Consider the following 22,639-nt stretch of genomic DNA (forward strand, 5'->3'; position numbering starts at 1 on the left):
GACAATTCTGTCTAACAGATTTTGTGGCACTCAATCACCAGCTGACAGCTACCCCTGAGGAGCATGGCTTTGGTGCAAAGAAAATGGATTTCAGAGGTCATCAGCTAGAATTCTGGGGCCTCTGTGCTTGGACGTCTGTGATTTGCATTCTCATGCTCATCATAGTGTAATAATTACAGAAATATCATAACTAACTTATGTATTTTTCAGCACAATCTATGAAGTATATCAAGCGACAAAATGGCTATCAATTTCTGTAGTTCATATCAATACACATTTTGAACCCCCAATCCTTTAAGAGTTTTCTCTTTTCTATTCAAATGTATTACAGGGAGTATATACTGATCACAACTTCAAACGTTATAATATTTAGGTGTCTACTTAAGTAAAGTGTTAATGTGAGAGAAAATGTATTTAAAGAGGTCTTTGATAATAGTAGCTACGCCTTTCCTGTGTAATGTTGGCTTTATATATTCAGACAGTAGAAGCATAAATCTAAGTTGTTAATTGTAAAGTATATATCTGTGAAAAACTGAGGTTAAGCCAAGATGGTAATATGAACAAAATACCTCCATGCTACCAAAGAAAATCTAGAAACCATCACTGCCCAAAACTGGTGGATTTAAAAACAAACAAAAAAATCATTAACATGTTTACATTTTTAATAACTTCAGCAATTATGCTACTAAAATATCTTATCAGCTGAAAATCACATGGGCAATTACTGAGTCAACATTCTCCCCTTACTGATACTATAAAAAGTCTAACTTTGGAGATCATCCGACATGACTTCCAATGAATGTGTGAATTCTGACATCATCCAAGCATGCATCTGTGTCAGGAGATGCACTCCAGTGGTCAGAGAAGGCACTGAGAGAGTCCAGCAGAACAGCTATAAAATAGAACACAGTATGTTCAACGGAACCTGTCCATTTTCTGCAAGGCACTGCTGACAGAAGCAGAATCCAAGAAAACAGGTGCTGGAAAGCATTGGGCTCCAGTCCAGAGAGCTTCAGGTGTCCTGACATGGCTGAGAGCAGGAAGGAATGAGTGACTGCATCAAAGAGATGTCTTCAGAGTTGAGGTCCATGACAAAGCCAGGAATGAAGGAAGAGGACTATCCTATCCAGAAAATTAGCGAAGACTCAGACTTTACCTCCAGCTCTGTCTGGCTGTAGGAGGAGAGGTCGTTCCCACACAGATCAACTTTCTAAGTTTTAAGTTTGTCTGTGTATTTGAAGTCACATCCCCAACATCATGTCTGGCTTTCCATCTTATAAATATTAGTAGAGAACTCCAGGTACATTGATTGATTTTGTTGTCCTCACTTGTTTTGGCCGTAATGATCCAGGATCTGCATTCTCCCCCTTAGTAACCTAGTTAAATTTGACTGACCCACTTAGCTTGTATTCTGAGGATTTGGTAAACTGTTCTAATCTTGCTTCTGCCCAGAATAAGGAGACAGTTTTAAATAGTGCCAACCCTAATCCACATAAGGCTGTCTTGTGTTGATGTGATGAGCCCTATCAAGCTCAATCCTTCCAAGAGCCACACTACCACAAATTAAAGTTGAATGGAATTCATCTCTTTGGACATTGATTATTAGATTTCTCAATACTTACCTCCAGTTACCAAAAAAGAGAAAACAAGCAAACAAAAAGCAGCCTTAGATGTCTTGCAACTAACAGGAGCACAAATACACAACTGAGTGCATTGTGCCATCTGCTGGTACAATAGGATAGTACTCCTGAGAGAGTTTTAATACATTTTAAATTCTGAATCATTCTTCAAACAGTAATGGTTTGCCACATAACACTGTCACATTATAAATACCCACACACACTCTGCCCATATAAAATAGCAGATAATTTCATTCATTTGACAGAGTGGACAAAAGTGAAGGAAGTGAGGAAGGTGAGAATTTTCTTCTTTCTACTTATTTCTCTATCTAGCCAAAAGGAAGCAAATAATTTATTTGCTTTAGTTGAAAAAAAAAAAAACTAAGAAATTCTTTGAAGACAAATGGAAAGCTGCTTTGCTCTGTATAGTTCAGTGGTTTTATAAGCAAACTTCTCGAATATTGGATTGGTGTACTCAAAATTTGAGGTGAAAATGTGTCACACTAAAGAGTCAAGGCTTGTGAAAATCTTAACATCATTAATGTTAGTGTTTAGAAACTAGAATGGAAATGAAATCACACATCATTCTCTCTCACAATCCAAAATGTACCCTTTGGTGTAATGTTAGCTAGCATGCTGAAAATTGCACATAACCCTGGTTAGGAACTTAAGGACATTTTGTTGCAGAGGCACAAAACCCTCAAATAGTTGTTCATTATGGTCTTCTATCCCTGGGATATGTGCACTATCTTACCTTCATTATGCCAGGAAAATAGCCTGTACAGTCTTGTATTGACACTACAAATCATACGAATAGTCTGTGTGACACCTTCTCAGAGTTGTCTCCTAGGAAGTTTGGAGTCCAAAACCATTTTTAAATAAATGTGTAAGCAAGCACAGAGATTCATGAAATGCATTTTGCATATACCTGTGCTCTTTGCTTCTTAGGATCTCTCCTGCTGCTTTCTCTCTGTATTTCATCTTCCTTTCTTCTCCAATTATTCTGTGGCATCTTTTATGCGTTTATATAAACCAACTTAAATTCCTTCTTGAAGACAGAGAAAATAGCCTTGAGATTTATTAGAAGTTTGCATTTTTATTGTTATTGTGCTTTACCCCACATTTTTTTTCATGTTGAAATGAATTTTCCTCCAAAAACAAAAAGTCTTTTCATGTTACTCATCCCAGACAACCACATGATTATACGTTGACATGGACATCTTCTCCAAGCTCTAGGAAAGAAAGAATACATGCCAGAAAATAAATGGTCATGCTTTATGCTTAGTTTAATGGGTTTCTGTGTTGGAGATTTGCATAAAAGTCCCAGAGTCTCAAAAATGCTTTGTTTTTTAGCTAGGCTGCCTGATTTAGGAAGTGAGTGATCAATGAGGATTTACAAAGCAACATGTTAATGAACCAACTCTTGAGCAAGTTTCAAGAAACTAAGTTGGGAGTAATTACACCTCCTGCCCACCCCTGCAACTGTTTTAAGGATTCAGAACTGCTACTCAAACCAAAGGGAGCTCTTTACCCAGAAGTCTGCAGAGGGCTAGAGGGGAAAGGGAGGAGTGTGGATGGGGGAGTGGCTGGGAACCAATAGAGTTCTAGGATTTGTGCTATGGTTATAGTGTATGTTAAGGACAAAAAAAACCTTGGTTTGCTATCTCCCCAAGAACTTTAAGGCTCAATTGCATGTAAGGGCTGTGATGGCAGAAAGGCCTGTGTTCTGCTTTAAATACATGTGTCCCTCACTGGCTTGATTGTCTGCCAATGGGGGAGGGATATTTGGAAGAGTCTAGGCAAGGTATTTTTGTGTGTCTCAGAGCAAACATTCCTTCGGAGTTGCCTGTGAGTCACTACTACCCTACCAAGTAGGTGGAGAAAAGATAAAACTTTCTGGCTTGAGTGACTGAGAAAATGGTCTGGATTCTAGGGTTAAAGTCAGAGTAGTCTATTTTCAAGTTCCATGGACACAGTGCAGCCATCCACAAATCATCTGAGCATTTCACATACCACGAAGTGCACAGTTAGTATGTTAACTCAGGGTTAAAACAGCTTTTACCTTTATTATGACAATGCCTCTTTCCTAGAGAGTTAGCATCTCATTTTCCTTCTTTCTGCTTCCTATATGCATCTGCCCAAAGCTTTCATGTTTTCCCTGAAGAGTCGTAAGTTCTTTTAGGAAAAGAACTGTGTATACCTAGACTCCAACAGTGTCCAGCATATAGCAAGAGTTAAACAAATGATTATTGCATGTCTGGGCTGCACTGGCCCTGAGTGAAATAACATAGTACACATAGTAATAAAAGTGCAGTAAAATATTTTTTGGCGCAAGAGTCAGGAGTTACAAATATGAGACTGTTTATAAACCTTCTGCTCCCTTGTCTCAGATTTTGAAAGTCCTGCCCAATGCTTTTAAAGTCTGTTTTCATTCCTTGCCTTCTCCAGATGATACTCACACAACATATACCTTCTAATTCATCACTTAATTACACATTAATGGAAGATTGTATTTGTCATAATTCTCTCTTTGCCACACAAGGGAGAGGTATTTGCAAATGTTAGAAGAAAGACACATTGCTAATAGAAGCTATCACCGTACTGTTAGCACCTCTGTTGGGTCTCATCCCTGTCACTCACTCTTCACTGTCATGCTTAGTAAAGCACTGTCTTGGGTGACTGTGACTAGACACTGTATCTCTCCATTTTGTAAACCATCATGTTGGAATTTCTTGGATGACAACAATCTCTATTTATATAGTTTTGTATTAATCAGGAATCTGCAGTTGAGTAGACATACAGTATATGTTCTGCCAAAATGGATATTCCTAGATTCTGTAGTCTTGGTCTCTAATTGAGTCAGACTCATGAGTCCTAGAATAAACAGTACTGCTCTAGAACTTACTATTATTTTGTGTGTATAATATCTTGATCCAATGTTCTGATACCTGGAGAAATTTTAGTCTAAATGGCAATATTAAGGAAGCAAGGTACTCATGTCCTGCATACTTGTATGCATTTGGGTATAGAGGCATTTGTCCATTTCACAAAGCTTTCTCTTTATGCCCTAGAAACTGATTCTCACCGTCACCTATGCAGGAGTAGACAACACTCTACATGCCAAGATGTTATTACAGTCATGTTCATGTCAGCAACTAGAGCAATATTAGCAACTAGAAATGCATTTATGAGCATACCCCTTGAAAAGAAAAAAAGGAGAGGAGATAGAAACAAATTCCTCATATTACATGAATTCCAACTTTTTGCCAGCTGATAGTATCCTACATTGCCATGGGTAGTTAATAGATTCCAAGTTTCCATTTACTTAGAGAAGAATTGTTAGGCAGCTGAATGAGACTCAGGCCCTTCAAAGAAAGGTAATAGAGGGAAGTTGAGGGACTGTGTGAAACTGTATGGTTTGAGAGTCAGATTCAAAAATCCAAGAATGTTGCACCTGCTCTGTCTGCACTATAGTTTGGGTGCAGCTGCCTAAGTCTGGCTCCATGCAACTTGAATCCCCTATACCAATTGGTATCTGTGAGACTCAGCTTTGGGAGTGTAAGGCTGTTATGAAGCAGCATATTGTTTCTGGCAGGAAATAAATTTTGATTCAATAATGTAAGAACATTTTTTGTCTTCTCAAGAGAGGTCTCCTCTCAGCCTGATTAACACAACCAGTCAAAGAGCAAGCATAATACATACTTGAGTTTTCCCTGGATTCTAGGGCATGAAGTCTCCAAACAGGTTACGGATGGCCTCTGTAGCCTCAGAAACATTGGATGCCCCGTGGACCGCATTTAGCAGCTTGTTTATTCCAAACCGGGCTCGGAGGGAGTTTGGAGACAATAGTGTTGCTTCCTCAGGGTCTACAGGACCCATCAATCGTCTCCAGTCTGCAATAGCATTCCACTTGGTCAGAATCAGGAGCAAAGATGAACCCCTGCAATGAAGAATGCTTTCAAGAAGGTGTAGGACATTGATGTTGAAGAACCTAGGTGTTCTCTGCCTTTTGTGATTCTGCCTTAATGGCTTGGCTGGAGGCTGTGTGAACTCCAAGCCTGATAGTCCACGTGACACCCGGCAGGACACCTGGCAGGTCACGTAGGCAGACCACTCCTCAGGAAGGAAGTACCTGGTGTTTGATAAGATCCACCGCTCTATAGCTCATCAATTTGTACTTTTTGAAAGTTGCTTGCTTCAAACCCACCAATAGAAGCCTGCTAAATCATGACTGTATAATTAATAGCCTAAAATGTATAAGAACGTTGGGCTGTTCAACCAGGGGCTCTGGCTGGCTCTCTCTTCTCTTTGACCCTCCCCCCTGATCCTGCAGCAGCCTCAGCTGCGGCTGCCCCTCCCCCACCCAGGGGGAGATGCCTGGGAGACCTAGGCTAACCTGAATAAACCACCTCTATGCTTTAGCACTGACTTCAGACTTGATGATTTTCTGGGGATTTCAAAATCCAGCACAACAATGTCGGCAGAGTATACATGCAGCTAAAGAAAGGATGCCCCAGGTCTACTGTGAGAGCACCTTTTTATTCTGTGTTATTATCAGTGTGATTTTGTGATTTTTGTCACTTCTTTCTCTTTCAAGAAGTCTTAGATTATACTGGTGCTGTAGTTTAAGTCTGGGGAATATTTGCCAATAGCATCTTACTGTTTCTTCGTGACTTAGAGTTCAACATTTACTGAGTGCAGTGGCTCAATTACTTAGACTTTTTAAGAGAACCTAAGCAGTAGGTAATATTGTAATCCCCATGTTACAGATAAAAAAACGCAGACACATGTGAAGTACATTGTCAAAGCAGGGACTTAAACCCAAAGGACCTCTAACTCTAATGTGAAGATCTGGAAGAAACAGAGAAAAGAAGGGAGGGATGGAGGAAGTTGGGAAAGAGGGAAGAAGAGAGAAATATAGGGCGAGTGAAGTAAATACAAAGAATAAATGAATGATGGATGTCTTCAGAAATGTTTTAATTAAACTTTATGTCTTTCAAAGTTTCTGGAATGAACATTTACCACTTTACAAGGCTAAGAATTGTATGTCAGAAACTTACTCAGTTAATGATGTCAACACATCTTTGTAAAAGTGTTTCCCTGTTATTGAGAAGTAGATTTTCTCTACATGCTCTGGTGTGAGGAGCATTTCCTTCAGGTAGGTCAGAACAAATCCATTCTCCTTAATGATTTTCAGGATCTCCTCTGGGGAAAACATAAGATTTAAGGATTAGCAGATAGCTATACTTTTGCTCCTTATTTAGGTGCATTTAAATAACTAAAGAAAATAATAGCTTTACTGGCCTGTTGTGGTTTAAATTAAACCCACACTGTTTAATTAAGCAAAATGAAGCACCAGATTGACCTTAAGAAGTTAAACGGGCTAATACAAATGGTTAGCCTCTGAGATGCACCATTCCAGAAAGCACTTGAATAGGAAGGGACCTCCTATTGGGTCATGTCTTTATTGCCATGCCACAGATATCGAGGGATTTCTTGCTTGTTTGGTTTCAAGAAGCCAACTTGTCTCCAGTTTCTTCCTGAAGAAGTGAGGCACCACAGTGGGAATTTACTATAGGCAATCTGGTTAAAATCTCACCAGTAACTTGAATGATAAGACTCCATTCTGGAGAAGAATGTTAATCCACTGGAAATCTGAGCACTTTCTGGAAATGCAGTCTTTCCTTCACTCCAGATCCAAAGCACTCAGAAGTCCTGGTCTGGAAACTCAAAGGGAGCATCAGCAGAGCCAAGAGAAATTCTGAGGAGTGCTGAACTTCATCTGCTAGCAATAGGGTGGCCAGGATTTACCCAAAGAGAGATGCTGTGGTGGCAAGCGCGAAGAGAACACAAACTACTTCTCAAATCCGAATTGGCTGTTCAGAAACTCCTGCCTCTAATTGTATCATGAGACTGTAATCATTACTAATGAGAAGGATGTAAAAGATTCCTGGAACCTCAAGCAAGAAAACTTTGGAGTCTCACAGGGACATCGGGAATGACTTCTCTGAGATGTTGTTCTTGGTGTTAGGTGTAGACGAAATAAGGTACAATCATCAAGCAGAAAAGCTGAAAAAATGTAAGGCTAAGCAGGAGCATAGAAAATTAGGTGAATTTGGGCCCTGGCGCGGTAGCCTTGCAGCTGAAGTCCTCACCTAGAACGCTCTGGATCCCACATGGTCACCGGTTCAAGTTCCAGCTGCCCTGTTTCCCATCTAGCTCCCTCCTGATGGCCTGAAAAAGCAGTTGAGATCTACCCCAAACCTTGGGACCTTGCACCTCTGTAGGAGACTGGCAAAAAGCTCCTGGATCCTGGGTTCGGATCAGTTCAGCTTTGGCCTTTGCAGCCACTTGGGGGGTCAATCAGTGGATGGAAGATCTTCCTTTCTTGTCTCCTCCCCTCCTCTCTGTATATCTGACTTTCCAATAAATAAATAATAAATATTTTTTAAAACATAGGTGAATATTGAGCACTTGCATATACAATTAAATATATATTTACATATTTAAGAATTTGACTTCATTATACTAAAAAATTGTATTTTTTTATTACAAATTGAGTGAGTGCAGATAATTCTCTGTTGTCCAGTGATGTTTTAGGGAGAGAAATCAGAACGATAGAATAACTATTTAAAACTAAAAGTAAAAAAAGAAATCCAGGAATCAGAGAAGACATGAGAGCTATTATACTACTGGGAAAATAAATCTTGCATCATCACATTTTAGACATATTTTATAAAACTGCTTGACGATTAAAGGACACCTTATTTCCAGTAAAACACCATGTCATTTGCAAAAGAAGGAATGTCAGTGCAGCTTCCGACTCTTGACGACAGAAAATAATAAATGCTATATTGTTGCCCTTCTGTTTCCACAGGAGTTTGGTTCCAAGATCCCCACAGATACCACAATTGTTTCAAGCTCAAGTACTATATATATATATATATATATATATATATATATATATATATTGCCATATACATATATTATGCCCACAACATCCTGTATACTATAAACCATCTCTTTATTACTTACAATATCTAATACAAAAGCAAACACAATATAAATCATTGCATGGTTAAGGAAATAATGACCAGAGAGAGCATTTGTATATGTTCAGTGTAGATACCACTAATGTATGCCTAATCACTTATTGAAGCTGGTGACGTAAGTGCATGGACATGAAATTCACAGATAGACAGGACTAACTATATTGCATTGTTGTCTAAACCTAAACCCACTCTCACTTCAGTCTCAATGCAAAAAAAAAAAAAAAAAAAGCAAAGCAAAGGAAATGAAATCCAAAAAGAAATTTAAAACTGCACCATGACAAGGGAGAATTTTAAGAGGAAGAATAGACTCAGATTAGAAATTCAATCACATGATTTCCAGATTAGTATAACTATGCAGAAAACAGTCAATTTCCACCAACTGTGCAAAGAAATTAAACAAAAACTGATAATATTTTTAATAATGAAATTAGGTAGAGGAGAGAGAGCAAGCTAATTGTTGATTCTACCTGAAGGAATATGATTATTCTGCAAACTTAGTGAAAATTGTGTATGAAGACTTTATTTAAAAATATATTTACCTCTTTGTTCCTGTGTTACATGAGGTTTAATCAGTGCCAAAGCATTTTGCTCAGGAAAGAAATACTGTATCTCTCTTTCAGCTGTTTCTGGTGAGTTACTTCCATACAACTGGCTGAAAGGCAAACTTCCCATCGCAAACTGTGCACAGAAACTTTGGGAAAGAAGTTAAAAACTGTTATAATAGTGTAATAATGTATCATAATTCTATGCAAGTTACTCAAAATCATCAAGCAATGGAAACCCATTCCAGATCTATGTAATTTAAAAAAAGCAATTGCAAACTGAGCCTTCTTTTAAGTAGTTAAAGTCACTGAAAAAAGAACATGGAGATTTAAATCATGATAATGGATGATGTTAACAGATAAGTCTGGGGTGGGGGGAAAAGGAATTGGTGCTTTGTGTAGTGAAAAAGCCTTAGAATTGTAGAATCTTTGTTGTTCAGCCTAGTTACTATATAACATTGAGAAATTGCTTAAACTCCTTCTGCTTTGTCTCAAATATAAAGATGTTTTAGAAGGTGGTTTTAAGGATACAATCAGATGATGTGTTTGAAAGGTACAGTGCATAACAATATCAATATTTTTCCCTAGCTTTCGCCATTGACTATTACCAATAGTACATAGTATTTGACTTTATCTCAAACATAATAAATTAGAAACTGTGTATCCAGGAAATACTATAATGGAATCTTTAAGATGAAGAGGCACAGCAATTAAAGAAGAGATTTTTTTGGAAAGAGGCAGGAGGAAAGTTGATTGGTACTGGACAATCAACATTGTGTTGTATCTGCTTCCTTTTCCATAAACAAATACGGGATCTCCTAAATCAATTTTTCCTGCTTGTTGTTTTTACAAATGTCTTTTTTTCTGTCTCTATCTACCAATGCATGTTTCAGTACATGAGATATTGATGTTCATTTCATTTGTTTGTGCTTAATACATCCTGAGCAGCCAACTCAACAACATCCAACTACAGAGGCACTGTCCCTTGTTTTCTAAGATTGATGTGAATCTTTACATCACTGGAAACCTGGATTCCTGTCCTCAGCTTCCAGATCCTCTTCTTAGCTCTCTGCTTTCAATTACCATTTAGAGTTCTTTTCTAACTTATCCACCATGACCTTCCCAGCTAGCCCTGATCAGTCAGCTGGGCTGAGTTAGTCTCCACAACTCTACTTTGGAGATACTTCCATTTCAGCTCCCTAGGTACATATGATTTGTCAGCAGTGGGCAGTTTGCCCAAGTGATTAAAACAACCAAAGTTAACGTCAGTACTTATTTTGTTCCATAAAGAGCACTGTATCTAGCTCCTCTGTTTATGGATAAAAAAGATCTTTGGGGAAAAATGTCTTGAGGGGTGAGATGCGGTGAAGAATGGGATGGAGGCTGTAGGGGTGAATAAGAAGGGTTATGCAAGTGATCATATTTCAGAAAAAGCAATGTAGAGTCTAGAACCTAATGCAGAAAGCAGACGAAACTCTGCTGGAAGAGTTATTTCTATAATAATATGCAAGGGCTGGGTAGAGCCAAACAAGCTGGGGAGGCAGAAGTCAAAATAGTGGCCAAGAACGTACGGGAATTCTCACTATAATGGGCTGAAAGAGGAGTCCCTGAGAAAAATGTCTGGGTACTCAGATAAGATTGAATTGCAGTCTATCTAAAAGATGGCATTTCAATTTATATATAAGTGGTGCTTTATTTGTACTCTACCTTATGTTTCTATCAGCTACGTGTCAAGTCTAGAGATACTCGGGATACTAACTTCATTCTTTGGAAGACATCAAGCCCAATAACTAGGACTGAAATGAAACAAAGCCATGGAAAGGCTTATGATCCAGGCAAGAGGCTGGGTATTGAGTTGATCACACTTCACTACTTCTACAATTCAACAATAAATGAACTCAGCAGCTGTTCTCACCAAATGGCAAGGTAAATATTCAATTAATTATCATAACACTGACACTCTAATGGTTAATTTTTCAACTTGAAGCTGCCATACAACCCTTCTCAAATGGATTCCTTCTAAATGATAGGCCTCTTAACTGGCTGTCCACGTCTTAGTTCCCAGACGAGATATCCATCAACATTCTCTTGCAAAATCACGGTCATTGCTAAGCTAGTTTCCGACTGGATCACTAGTTAAGAACAGTCTGCTGCTTCCTCAGGAAAAAGCTTTCCTGGGAAGGTCTCTCAAATTAGAGCTTTGGGTCCTGTATTCCATTATCGAAAAAGAATTGAAATGAATCCCATGAAAAACTTAGGGACTTACGATATAAATCCTACCTGTCTGGAAAATATTCATTAGCTTTTTCAACTGTTTTTGGACCCAGTAACTGTTGCCAGTATTGCACACCATTTTCTCTCAATAAAACTAGGGCTAGAGATGGACCGCTGTTAAAAAAAGAAGAAGAAACCATTAGTAAAATCTAGCTCATTAGCTAGTAACACACACTATTAAATGTACTAAAATATGGAAAATAAATCTTCTCTTAGGGGTTTGAGATTACTTTTTGTTGGTATAATTTTAAGAGTCTTTTCCTAGAAGCTTGCAGAGACTAAAGGGCGGTTGGGACCTTTGTTCTTTTCAATTTCATTTTCTAAACAAAATTTGAAGTTTCACCATCATCTGTAAACACAGTTAATAAAACATCACAAAATGGTAAGATTTCATAGTTAATGTTTATCGCTTCACAGGTTTATATGTACATGTATTTAAATACCATGGGCGTTAGAAATTTTAAAATATTGTTATTCATGGACAAGAATAATTGTTAAAAGACCTAAAGTGTTCTATTATTTAACAGTACATCACGACTTCTCAACAGCATCAAATCATACAGAAGACTTCAAAATAAGTAGTAGTTACTCAAATTATCCTAATTTGTTTTCATATTTTATATTTGAAGTCACAATACTGATAACCCAGGTCTCTAGGGCAGCATATTAATTCCAGCACCAATGTGCTAAGTGGCCTGCATCGAGTACAGCTAACTTGGTTCCCTCCTACCCCCATGGAAGGTTTCAAAATACACTGTAAAAACTGAGAAAATGTCATGACCTGTACGCTGGAACTGAGCCTTAGGCAGCAGATGTTTAAAAAAAAACTGAAAATAAAGGTGTTTCTTGGGCTTTGTATCCTTTGTCTTGGTCTCCTACCTCAGAAAGCATTTCAGAGGCTCACAGTCAGGAGTTGGAAATATGTCTTCTCTTCCTTGCCTCCAGGGATGCTGGTGATACACTGGTCACCAGCTATCATTCTTCTCAGCCACTGGTTGTGTCAAACCGTGACCAACTCTTTTCTTGGTTTTGAGCCAGATGGGTTTTCAGCAGCAACCATGACTCCCCTTTGGCCTTTGGGAGTCCTTTCATGAGTGTGTCCGTGGCCAATGGGCTTATTTGTACCATGCTGACTCTGCATCATTGCGTTCAGTGGTCACTTCCTCCCAGAATCCTTTGTGGAGATCCTCAGGTCTTGTAGGATGCAGTTTCCTCGGCATCCTTGCTTTCCTTTTGCCTCTGCTTTTCTTTCTTTTCTTGTAGAAACTTGACAGATTTTCAGCTTTTCGTTTCTTTCCTATGATGAATGGTCTGCAGGATTGCACAGCCTACACCCAAATCAGAGGAACTGGAGGGTCAGTCCGTTCTCTGCTTGCATGTGGTGACGTTACATACTCTGTTTCTGTCAGTTGACTCACATGGCCACCAGCAAGTTCTTCTGGGCCTTCCCTATGACTCTAGCAACTTCCCAGGGAAACCAAAGAAAAAGAGTGAGGCAGAGTCCAGATTGGGGACAGACAGGCCAAGAACAGACGCAGCAGGTGGTGGGGAAATAAACAATATTAAGAGAAGGTATAAAAATTAATCAGCATTGTGCTCTCCTCTTTAGCTTATATGAGGGATAATACACTGTATTTGTCTCTCTATGATTGGTTTATTTTATTATTTCATGTCCCCTGATTCCACTCATTTTAACCCAAGTGACAGGATTTCATTCTCTTATATGATTATATAATGTACCATTATATGTACATGCATATTTATTCATCTAGGGAGGACAGAGGAAGGTTAGATAAGGGGCATGGAAAATAAGTCAGAAGAAATCAGTTGTAGTATTCTGTATCAGAGTACACTGACTGTAATTTATAGTATCCCATTATGTACTTCATGGGAGCTACAAGAGGAGTTTGAAGGTATGATAATTCCTGATTATCCTGATTTGATAATCACACATTGTATTAGAGGATACTTAAAAAGTTCTTGGGAAAATGGAATTGAAAGATAAGTTTGTTTCAGTGTAAAAATTTATCATTTGAAGTCCATGTATGTGGGGAATATTCAAATAATTCATAGAAAATGCATAGCATGGAAAACTTATGCAAGGGCTTAATGCATAGTATATATATGTATGTATATAATTATGTATATATAAAAATGTGTGCAACTACACCTATGTCAACTGAAAAACAATTAATAAAATTAAAATAAATAAATTACACTACATTTCCTAAACATGAGTTCTACTTACCTGGTCATATATTCTGTAAGTTGCTCAAAATATTCTTCATTTTCATATCCCTTGCACAGTGTTTGTGCTTCTTCTTCTGATAATACTATTGACCTTTGCATAAGTATTTTAAAGCCTTCATCTTCAATAATATTCAAAACATCATCTAAATTAAAATTTGCATAAGTTTTAAACTGACAAGTTACCAATTATACTCACAGTATTTATTATATATTATCATAGGTAATCAACTCTTTTCATTGTTGTGAGATATATAAATGTTTGAGAAAGTTTCTTAGATTTGAATTGAAGGTGAACAATACTTACTCGCATATCAAATCAAATAGTGTTTCCAGTTTTTCTATCCCGTATGAATCACATACACAAGAAAGTATTCAATAAATATTGGGTGGAAGTGCACATTTGTGGGTGTATGTGTGTAAGCATAGATAGTAATCTAAATAACCACTCAAAACAGGCATAGAAGTCTTTATATCTTTATATTCAATAGCTTTTATTATTTGTCCCACTATAAGAAAAATGGGTTGATTGGATTCCCCTGTCTTTCTCCCTTTCTCTTGTTTGTTTCCCATTATAGAAGCATGGAAAATCCAAACTTCTTATTTCATCTTCCCTTATGAATAGTTTGGCAATTTGATACAGATGCAATCAATGGCATCTAAAGGAACTATCATGTGGATGGCTGAGTGGAGGCTACACTTACCTGTGTTTCCTAGGATTAAAGTGTATTTCAATGCTATTAAAAATCATTAGAAAAGCAAATTTAAACAGTGTCACAAGTAGACTAGTAGATTTGCATGAATAAAATTTAATTCAACAGATACACTAAAGCAAAATTTTAAATATACTAAAAATTATAGGATCAAGACCCTTAAATATAGAAAACAAACTTGCTCAAAACAAGGAGAAACAGACTAAATCCTATATCATAGGACTTGATCAGCGAATTCTAAGATGAAAATGATTTCATATGTATTTAAGCAAAATATTTCATTTTCTGGAGCTGCCATTGTGGTGTAGTTGATAAAACTGTGGCCTGTGGAAACCAGATACCAACTTCCTGCTAGTTCGCACTCTGTGATGCAGCTATTGTGGTCCAAGTACTTAGATCGCTTCCTCACATGTGGTAGATGTGGATGGAGTTCCCACTTCTCAGCTTTGGCCTAGCCTGGTCCAGGCCATTAGCCATTGTGGGCATTTAAGAAATAAATCAGCAAATGATAGCATCTCTATGTGCACATGCGTGTGTATGTCTACCCACAGAATCAAAAATATAATAATAATATTCTTATTCTGTTTTGTTCCATGGGAGAAGTTAAGAAGGACTAGTACTAAAAGTTCCAAGTAGTTTTGAAGTATTTGTGTGTGTATATTACACAATTTATATATATATACACACAAAATATATGTATATATTTGATTTTAATATTCCAAATTTTACAACTGAAGAACTGGATTTGGTAAAGTGTCTTGACCAAGCCACCTTATTAATTCAAGTTGACACAAGCATTGGCTTATGATCTTTCAAATGTAAAAGCTTGCAATTTGTGTTATGTAATACTTCTTGAAATATTGAAATCTATTTGAACAAACACACAGATTAGAAAATGCCTTATAAACAATTAAAATGTTTTACTCATTATTATTGAGAAAGTAGTAAGTTGAATTTCTTAGTTAAGGTGCTTTTTCATCAATATTAAATTGTAAAATAGTTTATTTTAGCATAAGTATAATGAGATTCATTCAGATTTCATCTACAAATGATTTAAATAATTTATACTTTATTTCCTACCTTTTCTTTCTTCAAAGAGATTTGGTAGAAGTAATGCCAGCACCTTTTCTAGTTTCTTGCTTTTCATTATTTTAAAATCAGGGAAGAAAATTTCAATTAATTGAGTATCATTGTTTACATTCCTTTCAGCATCACAAAACTGAGCCATGTTCTGTTTTTCCAGAAGTTCTTGTAAACTGTTGAAATCCAAAATGTAATTTCAGGTTATTAGAAAGCAAAGTTTAATAACTATGTCAGCAAACTAAAACTAATATATTTAAAAAATTACTTTGAATTTAGTAAAAGTGAATTTTCTATAAAGATAAATTTTAACTTCAGATAATATCTGAGAATATTTAATTCAACTTTTTGAAACCATTCCAAATGTAATTATGTTACTATCTATCTTTATCTCTAATACATATGTATATATATACAAATGTAGTTATATGCTATTATATATCTTCATATTTAATACATATATAGATACATGAATACATATACTTTTCTTTCCTCAACCTACCATTTTCCATATAGTTTCTATTTTTCTCTTGTTCTTTATCTTTGAACCAGGAATTATTTAGCAATGCATTTCACATTCTCAAATTAACAATTTTGATCACCTTTTTAATTGTATATTTTCTTTCTTTGGCATTTCCATTTAATTTTATTTTTAAAAAAATTATGTTTATTTATGTAAAGAGAACAAATTTCATGTATTCATACATACAGTTTTAAAAACATGATGATATTCCCTACCCCACTCTCCCTCCCTCACTCCCATACTTGCTTCTCCTTCCTTTTAAATTTTTCCAACAATGTACTTTGCTTTGTTTGTTGTTTAAGTATTTATTTTTATTGCAAAGTCAGATTTACAGAGCAGAGACAGAGAGAAAGAGCTTCCATCTGCTGGTTCACTCTCCAAGTAGCCACAACAGCTGGAGCTGAGCCAATGCAAAGCCAGGAGCCAGGAGCTTCTTACAAGTATCCGACACAGGTGCAGGGTGCCAGGGCCTTAGGACCCTGCATCAGCATGGGAGACCCTGAGGGGTCCTGGCTCAAGGCTCCCAGGTTTGAATTGGTTCAACCCCAGCTATTGTGGTCATTTAGGGAATGTGCTAGTAGATGGAAAATCTTTATTTCTGCCTTTTTTTTTCTCTGTGTAACTCTGCCTTTCCAGTAAAAATAAATAATAAAAATGAAAATAGATCTACTACTTTTTATTTTATTCATTATAATCAGCACAAAGATATGATGAACCAGGAGGAAGCTGAGAGCCTGGAACTCGATCAGTCTCCCACGCGGGAGCAAGGGTCCAAATACTTGGACCATATTCTAGTGCTTTCCCAGATGGATTATCAGGGTGCTGGGTCGGAAGTGGAGCAGCTGAGCACTGAGACTAAAACGGGCACCCTTGGATGCAGATACTGGTGGCGGCAGCTTAATCCTGCTGGCCCTAAGCTTCATGGTTTTAATGGATCAAATTTTAATACTTTTTCCTGGCTGCTTTTTTCCCTTGCTTTGTTTTCCTTTCCCTCCCTCTCCTGTTTTTTTTTTTTTTTTTAATTTTAAGCAGAATATAGATGAATGAAGAGGTTGTTTCACATTTCAATTTTGCAAAGATTTAAATCAATCAAAAAGCCACAAGACTAGGACCGTGAACTATGTATACCATTAATCTAGGTTCACCAGCTGTTACTGTTTTACCACGTTTTTCTCTTTTTTTCCCTTTACCTCTCCCTGCCTCTCTCCCTTTCCCTTCCCCACAAACTCTCTCTTCCTCTTCTTCCTCTCTGCTTCTCTCCCTCCAACCTAAACAACCCATGTTTCATGTTGCTTTTTGCCCACACTATGAGTTATTGCTTGCATTCCCAACTCAGTAAGTAAATTTCTTCTAATGAGCAATTGGAAATGAAGGAAATACATGAGAATGAGAAATGTAGGTGTCTGCTCCCTGTTTCCCTGGCTTATGCTCCCTTGTCTAGCCAGTCATTGCAAGAGGCGAGGCACTGCTCTCACGGAAAGCATTTTCCCACACCAGGCTGATTCAGAATGTCCCTGCCTCCACAGGAACAAACGATCTGACCGCGCCAGGGCTCTGCTACCGTCACATTGCTTATGCTCCTGGAAGGGGCAACAACCACCTGGCATTTGGCTTCCTTTCAGCCTCACTCTCCACGCCCACCTACCCAGAGAGGAGGAGATAGACACTATAAAAGTGGCAAAAAAAAAAAAGAATTAAAGACGACCAATAGGTACATTACTCGCCGTAGTTTTGTCCTAACCCTTCAGGCTTTAAAAGGCACATATGGAAGTGTCAGTCCGCTGTTGGATTCTCTTTCTTGTGCAGGAACTGAGCTAACAGCAGCAAACAGCAGGAAGCCTGCTGCACACCATGTCATGCTGTCTGCTTGTGGTCATTACGATAATCACAGGCCAAGAATGTAGGAGCTCTCCAGAACAAGTGTATATACTTCGTGCTGAAACACCACCTCACCTGTCGATTAAAATTGCTAAATTGCTCATGTTGGTCCATCGGTATTGAACAGTTGATGACCACAGCCTCTCAGAGCTGCATGCTGTGGAGAATATTGCCTGGCAACAGCACCAATGGAGTACTAGCTTCCTTGTACTGGTCTTATGAACGAGTGATTCACGGGGAAGGAAGGAAGGAAGGAAGGAAGGGAGGGAGGGAGGGAGGAAGGAAGGAAGGAGAGAAAGAAAATAGAGAAAGAAGAAGAAAGAGAGAAAGGGAAAGGTTCAAACATTCTAGTATAAAATCTGATATCCTTTTTTTTTAACTAAAAGGCAAGACATTGTTTATAACCAGCAGGTTGACACCTATTCAAGAAAAGCTATGGCAATTCCACAGAAGTCTTTACAACTCATTAATAAAATAAATGAAAATCCAACCAGAAAATGCAATAATCATGGGTTGTCCACTAGAGGGAGACACACTCCGAGGAGCCCAGGACTCAAATCTCAATGGAAGTTTTTATTCACCCAACTCTCAGGCACAGCCCAGGTGACTTTTGTGAAAAACTGGATTCTGTGGGTCTTGCAAGGAATATACGGCAGCAGATAGAGCCAAAATTATGCATTTTTTGCTTTAAAGTATTGAAAAGTTCAGACAAATTATGCAATCACTTTGTTCTCAAGAACTTATAACCACCAAATACCTTAAGTTAAAGAGTAAATTTGATATAATTAGGGCACAGAGAAGGTGAAAGTGGGGTGTGGAGAAGTGTGAGAGCAGACTGGGCATTTCAAGAATGTCAAAAAATAAAATCATAAGTTATTTTGGTATAATAATTTTGAAATCGTGCAAACGAGAAATTTCCCCCCAAAATGTATATTATGAACAAACTATGCATGAATTTCAAAGTTTTCTTGGCACCAAAATAGCATTCTCTTTTTAATTATCTTTTGCTGTGAACTTGTTGAAGTACCCTCACACATTATATATTAGGTTGACTAGAAAAACTAATCTACAGTTTCAACATAAAAACATATGGGCCCAGTGCGATAGCCTTGTGGCTAAATCTTCACCTTGCATCCACAAAGATCCCACATGAGCACCAGTTTGTGCCCTGGCTGCTCCAGTTCCCATCCAAGTCCCTGCTTGTGGTCTGGGAAAGCAGTGGAGGATGGTCCAAAGCCTTAGGACCCTGCACCCACCAACATGGGAGACCCAGAAGAAGCTCCTGGCTCCTGGCTTTGGACTGGCTCAGCTTCGGCCATTGTGGCCACTTGGGGAGTGAACCAGCAGATGGAAGATTGTTCTTTCTGTATCTCCTTTTCTCCGTAAATCTGACTTTCCAATAAATAAATCTTTAAAAATATATATGACATTCGGCTTTGAGATATTCAGACATTGCACTGTACCACCTACTTTATGACAAAATCCCTACTCTTGAGCTACCTGTTCCGCTTCCCCTTTGATGCTCCAGGTATGGATTTATCGTCAGCTTCCGGTGGCTCTTCAGCTGAGTCTTTAGATTCAGTCTCAAGCTGTGACTCATTTTCTTCCCAGGAAACTGCTGGTTCATTTCTTTGAGACAAAACTAAAACCCAGCTTACGCCACTTGTCATGAAAGAGACAAACTCTTCAAAGTCAGGCTGCAACACAAAATGATCAGCTATTTATTTCAGGCTCCTGAAAGGGATGGGCTAAAGTGCAGACCAACCCAAGCAAAATCTCGCATGCTGAGTCACCAGGAAAGGGGACTGTTAGTTAGTCTAATAAATGTTCTGTTGCAAATGTTTCTGAGCAATAGAAGTTCATGGTCAGCTGGAGCTGTTCTTAAAGGAAGCCTGAAAACTACCCCCAAACATCAGGATGCCTTCCCCATTATCGGAGAATTTTCAATTCAGTCACCTTGGGGTTGGACTCAGGAGTTGGGTTTCCCAAGGAGTTCGCAGAGGATGCTACCCCAGCTGCTCAGCCCTTCTCTTCTACACACGTGGGGGCTGCACTCAAGGGCATGGCTCCAGGGCTGCTGTCAGTTCTACAAAGTGCCGTTCAGCAGAACTTTCTGTGACAATGAATGTTTTTATTTCTGCCCCCCCCCCCACCATGGTCTTCAAGGTAGCAGCCATATGTGGCTAATGAACAGTTGAAGTGTGACTAGTGAAACCATCCACTCTCTGATTTTTTAAAATTTTACTATAAAGGATTCAAATTCAAATTGCCACATGTATCTAGGAGCTACCACACTGAACATTGCATTTCTAGAAACTTTGATTACATGGTTCTGATTTTTATCATATTTCCCCAGGCAAATGAGAATAATAACAATGATGGTTTGAGAGAAGAACCTTTGGGTGCAAAAGAGGTTAAAAATTCAGTGAAGTTGATGATCATGAACTTCTTGCTCAGAATAAAAAGTTTATAGCAAATGAGTAATCTTTCACTTTTAGAGGCCTGATACAGGGTATCTTGGAGGATATGGCTTATTCCAGATAGAAACACAAATAAAATTTCCTTGGAGTTGCTACCACTAAGATATGAACACCAAGAAAGGCACCTGAAACTATTAGTTGATTACATTTACTCATTTGCTTTTCTAGAATGAAAACCTAGACCTTACAAGAGTCATGGTATTTGAATAGATGGTGACATTGTTGCTTTTTAATTTTCTTACCTGATCTGCCATCTGTCTGTAAAAGTTTCTAACTTGTTGGCTTGTGAGCAACATCTTTTCCTGTGCTTCTATGGCAAATCCTGCGTTAGCAATCTTCCATTACAGAGGAGGATCAGATCCAGATGTTTCATGGGATCACATGTAAAACAAGATAAGGATGTTTGTTTGCTTCCTGGGCTTAAGAAACCGAACAACTTTTTATTGTATTACACACTAAGACCTCAGGCAGCTCAAACATATTTTCCTCAATACTTAGATTTTCAAGACCTGAAACAGAGACCCCAAAATGTTCCTGCTAGAGTGAATTGCCTCAAAATGTGGAAAAAAACCTGAATTACAATTAAAAGGCAGCACTCATTTCTGAATTATTGATCATACTCTTCCACATGCTTCTAAATCTTTTTTTTAAACTATCTTAACTTTCTTCTTTTTTTGGACTTGATTTGAAAAGCCTATACCCCAGAGTCTATTAGGCAAGATGCAATTTAAAATTCAATCGAGATTTATTTATTTTAATGGAAATTTGACGCCAAAATTTATTTTGCATGCCACTCAAGTGTAACAAAATGTAAGGAAGAGAAGTTTTCATGCAAACAGTAGAAATAGGCAGTCATATAAAAGTAGAAACTGGGTTCAAGGAAACTGAGTAATTGCCCTATTTAACACCAATCAAGTGCCCTTCATTTCATTTGGGGATAGCCAGTGCCAGATACATTGGGCTTCTGTTATGAAAAACAAACCTCAATCTATTCCATGGTCTTTATTATCATTACAGAGCACCGCTTCCATCTCGGTGATCATTTGCTAATTCACATTTCAATATGAAATTAAACTCTACCTCTGAAACTAAACTAACTCTAAATTCTGGAACTCTAAATCACATCTCTGTCATGCAGTGCCTAGTAAGAGAAAATGAATTCCAAGCAACGTTTCTATCTGATAACTTCCCCTTCACTGTTGCTTTAAAAACACCTGGTAGGGGTTTGTTTGTTTGTTTGTGTTTGTTTTTGTTTTTTCAGTTTGAAGCATTTCTTATTTTTCTGTTCTACTGTATAGCAGCAGTTCACTGCAGCCTAGAGAAATGAGAAAGTTAGTAGTATCAACTATACCGCTGAAGCATTACTTATTTATGTCAGAACATCCAAAAGTTAACATGAGCTGGTGAATAATAGTATTGCTTTCAACTAGAAAAATTATGTGATTTTGAAAACTTTCAACATTGTAGGCTATGAACACAGACCATCATTATAAATAGTAAGCTATTGTATGTGATGTTATTTTGATAGGTTTATGAAATATAAGCGATATCTCAGGGAATGGGGTATAGCCTGGTATAATCCTCCAGCTTAATAAATCAATGTCTGGAAAAAAGAGCTATACTTATAGTGATAGCGGTTAAATCAACATGCAAATAGGAGAGACAAGATACATGCAGTGATTTGTGTACTGTATGTTGTAATGTAGTTTGATTGATAGCTGTGTTACTACAGCTAAGGAACGAATGTGTTAGGATGTTCACCAGGAGCCATCCAAGCTCCTCCAGAGTCCCCTCTCTCCCACACCATGTGATTCTCTGTGTTGGCTAGGCAACAGTCTCTCAAATTTCAATAAAAATTGTTATTTCAGCATCAGGTTTTTGTAACAGGGTTAGCAAAAACATAGCTTACCAACAACAATCTGCACATCACCTCTTTTTATAATAGACTGTATTAGTGTAGAGTCATAGTGATTCATTTACATACTGTTATCGCTACAGCTTTGACTGTGAAGTCAGAGCGAAGCGCAGTCACACATGGCTTATCAGCAGTGTTCTGGGAAGCACCTCATTAGGTGATTCCATCCTCTTGTTAGCATCATTGAGCATGCTCAAAGAAAGCTAAATGCTATAGCTCTGTATTTCATGTAAGCTCAGTGTAATCAAGAGCAATTGTATACACAAGATGACACATGGCATATTGTTTTACAGCAAATACTGCTAATAAGTACAAG

The 22,639-nt window shown here is 37.8% G+C and overlaps 2 protein-coding genes across 3 annotated transcripts in view; one reads left to right on the forward strand and one right to left on the reverse strand.

Moving 5' to 3' along the window:
- The window catches only part of SFRP4 (secreted frizzled related protein 4), a 50,207-nt gene that overhangs the window by 14,305 nt on the left and 13,263 nt on the right, over positions 1 to 22,639 (forward strand). Inside the window, exon 6 of the mRNA XM_058678029.1 lies at positions 10,937 to 11,139. Coding sequence (XP_058534012.1) covers positions 10,937 to 11,139 — 203 coding nt within the window. The remainder of the gene's footprint in view (positions 1 to 10,936; positions 11,140 to 22,639) is intronic.
- Positions 5,294 to 22,639, reverse strand: part of NME8 (NME/NM23 family member 8) — a 28,121-nt gene continuing 10,775 nt past the window's right edge. Inside the window, exons 8-15 of one of the 2 annotated variants that reach the window (XM_058678027.1) lie at positions 20,651 to 20,743; positions 19,429 to 19,625; positions 15,528 to 15,703; positions 13,736 to 13,880; positions 11,494 to 11,601; positions 9,211 to 9,362; positions 6,680 to 6,824; positions 5,294 to 5,559 (exon numbers count right to left, since the gene is read on the reverse strand). In XM_058678027.1, the coding sequence (XP_058534010.1) occupies positions 5,340 to 5,559; positions 6,680 to 6,824; positions 9,211 to 9,362; positions 11,494 to 11,601; positions 13,736 to 13,880; positions 15,528 to 15,703; positions 19,429 to 19,625; positions 20,651 to 20,743 (1,236 nt within the window). In that variant the 3' untranslated portion in view covers positions 5,294 to 5,339. The remainder of the gene's footprint in view (positions 5,560 to 6,679; positions 6,825 to 9,210; positions 9,363 to 11,493; positions 11,602 to 13,735; positions 13,881 to 15,527; positions 15,704 to 19,428; positions 19,626 to 20,650; positions 20,744 to 22,639) is intronic. The other variant, XM_058678028.1, reaches the window with a different exon arrangement.

This window comes from Ochotona princeps, chromosome 20 (assembly GCF_030435755.1).
Source record: "Ochotona princeps isolate mOchPri1 chromosome 20, mOchPri1.hap1, whole genome shotgun sequence".
In the NCBI taxonomy this organism is placed as follows: Eukaryota; Metazoa; Chordata; class Mammalia; order Lagomorpha; family Ochotonidae; genus Ochotona; species Ochotona princeps.